The sequence below is a fragment of the Merops nubicus genome, unplaced genomic scaffold (genome assembly GCF_000691845.1).
Source record: "Merops nubicus isolate BGI_N331 unplaced genomic scaffold, ASM69184v1 scaffold11796, whole genome shotgun sequence".
Lineage (NCBI taxonomy): Eukaryota > Metazoa > Chordata > Aves > Coraciiformes > Meropidae > Merops > Merops nubicus.
Genome location: NW_008612974.1, coordinates 13,656 through 17,357, shown reverse-complemented (window position 1 = coordinate 17,357; position 3,702 = coordinate 13,656). Strand labels below are relative to the sequence as shown.

At 46.1% G+C, this 3,702-nt stretch overlaps 1 protein-coding gene across 1 annotated transcript in view; it reads left to right on the top strand.

Annotated features, from left to right (window-relative positions):
* The window catches only part of LOC103774339 (Wilms tumor protein 1-interacting protein homolog), a 22,164-nt gene that overhangs the window by 15,922 nt on the left and 2,540 nt on the right, over positions 1-3,702 (top strand). Inside the window, exons 4-5 of the mRNA XM_008941734.1 lie at positions 1,150-1,280; positions 2,372-2,423. Coding sequence (XP_008939982.1) covers positions 1,150-1,280; positions 2,372-2,423 — 183 coding nt within the window. The remainder of the gene's footprint in view (positions 1-1,149; positions 1,281-2,371; positions 2,424-3,702) is intronic.

Below are 3,702 nucleotides of genomic sequence, written 5' to 3'. Positions count from 1 at the left end.
CGAGGGGCGGCCGTTCCTCTGGCAGCAGCACATGCAGAGGTGCCTCGGGGCTGGCCAGGGCCGAACGGGCTCACCAGCCCAGCGCAGTGTGCTGCCGCTCGCTGAGCGGGGAGCTGGGGGCTTGGCTGGAGGGGAGAAGTTACATCAAATGGGCTGGGCATTTTTCCAGTGTGCCACTTCCATTTCCTGTTGATTCAATCTTTATTCATAGAGGCACCTACAAGGCCACGAGAGCCTGGCCTGTGGAGGTTTATCATCTCCAGTTTATTAGCAGGTCCAAGCCGAGCACTGCTGTTAGCAGTTCCTTTTCTGAAATTACCTTCCAATGGTATTTCTGAAGTGCATGCAGTTGGTGCTATCACCTGTTGAGAGCTGCCTGAAGATGCTACCTTGTCTCACTCTTCCCAGAGGCTTGTCCATGGGCTTGGTGCACCCTCCTTGATGTCCCAGTGCCACACTGAGCATTACATACAGGAATGCAAGGAGGGGATGTGTTCTCTAGTCGTGTAGCTGGGACTGCATCTGGCCTTTCCTTGAAACTTTTAAAATGCAATAGGGAAGGCCAGCATGGGGAAAGCTGAGGCAGATGGGTGGCTCTGTATCCAAATACATGGATACAGATGGAGCTTTAACAGAAACCAAAGGGCCTCTATGACTGAGTGACAGCCAGTTGGTACCTGTGGTGGATTAGGATCCTTAACTAATAAAGCAACACCTATTTATTTGCTTGTTTTGTTATTTTACTTTCTAAGTTTGAGTAGTGACTGGTTCGGATTCTGCCTGTCACAGCCTGTTAAGTTTTGTGAATTAACTCTGTATCCCAGTAAGTTGTATTTGGCTGCAGCAGAGTTTCCAAGAAGCGGTCTGTGAAGCATTTGTAATTTCTGCTGGCAGCACTGGCCCTGCAGAGCTAACGCTGATGGGCGTTAGCCTCATTTTCACAGTTCTCTCTTTATTGGGAGCCTACTGAAACCCACTGAAATAAGCAAATTGATTGTTTTAAGAGGCCCCTTGCGGACAGATCTGCAGAGTGGTAATTTCATCCTGAAGTGCTTTTCTCTCAGTCGTTACTAAGAGTCAGACACAGCAGTATGCGGCGGGGATCTCATGTAACCGCGCATTCGCTTCTTTTGCCGTCCGCCTCTGAAGATCTTACAGGCCCTTGGGAAGTCCTACCACCCCGGCTGCTTCCGCTGCGTGGTGTGCAACGAGTGTTTGGACGGAGTCCCCTTCACCGTGGATGTGGAGAACAACATCTACTGTGTCAAAGACTACCATACGTGAGTATGCAAATCCATTGCATGCTTGGAATAATTCTCGTAGGTAAACTGTTGGTATAGTTACAAGCTTTGTGGTAGATAAAAAAGGTCATTCCTATTTGCTCAGATGCTCCTCAAGTGCTGCTCTCACGTGTTACACTTGTAAAGTGTTTTAAAGTAATATTAAAGGTCATTTCATGGGCCCCATGTGGCATACAGTGGCCAGGTGAGGTTGGAAATCAAGTTGTGTCAGAGGGCGTACTTCTCTGGTTGCCGTTTCCCGACTTCTTTCAGGACTTTCAATCTAATTAGATGAAGCTAATTCTGCAAGTGCTGATACGTTCTGCTCGCTGCTTCTAAGAGTTGAGGTTCTAGTAAGTGTATGATACTGTTGAGTGCAAGTTAGGTTAACCTAGGCTGGACAGTAGCATGTAATTAGCAGCTAGTGTTAGAATAATTTTAGCCTCACATGGCAAAAAAAAATTGTGGTTTACATGATTGCTTTTGGACTTCTTTCTGCTCCTGCTCAAAGGCAATATAATGCTCTTAGCTCCAGTTAACCAGTAAGTCAGCTTATGGAGCAAGAGTAAGTCACTCCGAACTCAACACCACCGGTACCAAGCTGCCCGTGTTAGGACAGGGTGAATGTTGGCCCGCGTAGGATCGGATGGCTGTACAATGCAGCTGTGTGTAGTCAGACCAGCTGATGTATTTGGTTTAAGCAGATCCTAGCCACAATCAACCCCTCCTATTTAGCATGGTTATGTCTTCTTGAGGTCAGATGGTGACAGTCTCCAAGTCAGGAGCTGCTTTGCAGTCAAAGCAGCGAGTCTCTGGAAGAATTTGAATGGCTTTCTGAGTAAAGGAAGGTAAGAGAAAGGTCATGTGTGGGAAGAGGGCTGGATTCACTATGGAGGTCAGGAAGACCTCAGTGATAAAGGTGGGGTACATCAGCAATGTCCTTTTTTCTGAATATCCACCAGCATTTAGAGGTGTTTAAAAGCCTGTGGATCTACATTTTGCTAAAAACAAGGTGTAATTAGAATAGATCTTTGTTCTACTTCTTGAAGAAACTTTAAATGTGATTTGAACACTTTCTTCTTGTACCCTAGGGTTTTTGCACCAAAATGCGCTTCCTGTAACCAGCCGATCCTCCCAGCACAGGTAGGTGTGAACGTGCCCTGTCTCTTCAGAGAACAGCTGCTGCCATATGAACACTTCCTAAAAACACATTAGATGTTTTTCCTCCCTCCCTCTTCTAGAATCTATACCATGTCAGATACTAAATTAAATACAGTTCAGCAGTAATGTCACTCCCAAACATTCCCAGAGGTTGTAATAGTCATACTACTTATGCAGCAGTACTTTGTATCTTTAGGGTGCTTTCCAGATCTTAATTATGCTGTTATAAATCTCATTTAATTGAATGCCCTGACTGGGGCTCCAAGAACAACCCGAGAAGTAAAGTCCTGTTTATTTTTAGAATCTCCCATTAGCTCAAGTAGCAATTTTCCTTGTCTGCTTCGTTTGCATTTCTGATGTGGATCCGTTAAGATGTCCAAACTTCGAAGGAAATGTGAGGGTTACCCTGACCCTGTGAAAAGGCCACGCAGTCTGCTGTCCTGGGGTGGTAACATAATGAAAGTGCTTAAAGGGGTGGAAGAGGCAGCAGCAAAGTTGACTAAAAGGGAAGCCAGGTGAATGACCTGCTTGCAACCTCAGCCTGTCCTGACAGTGCAGTTAGCACAGTAAGACTCCTGCATTAAGACATCTCGTTTCTGCCTGCCCTCAGTGGTGCTCCCTCCCTGCTCCAGTGGGTGCAGGACCTTCTGAGTTCCCATTGCTGAGGTCACTGACAGGCTCATTTGCAAGCAAGGGCCTCAGCGTCTCCTTCCTTTTCCTCTCGGCACATTCAGAGCCAGAGCTTGCACCCTACAAGCTGCTGTGCCCCAGTCAAGCCTGTGGCTAGAGCCTCTCAGCACGTCTGCCCCATCTCTCTGCATGTAACTATTTGTTATTATTGGTTCTGTTAAATGGCCCAGGCTCACGTCATTAAGAACCTTATGAAGGCTCAACCAAAACTGTTTGTCCTGGTGATGGGATGTGAGAAGAGAACCCATATGTACATTTCACTGGATCTGTATCTTACCAAATGACTTTTTAAAGAAAAAAAAGTGAGAAGAAAAGAAAAGGGGGAAAAAAAAAAGCAGTTCTACTGCTGACTCATCTTATGGCTTGCAGGATAGACTCCACATTCTTTCCCATGGAGGTTTCTTACGTTAGTTCAAGTGTAGCAGTGCAGGTACTAACTTGTCCACAGCTTCTCTCAGACATAGCCTACGTCATAGCTAATGCTCTAACCACGCCTGGAACTGGAAACAATGCAAGGCAACAAATTTAATGAGCTCTGTCTTCAGAGGCTTCAGACTAAATCAGGGAAAGA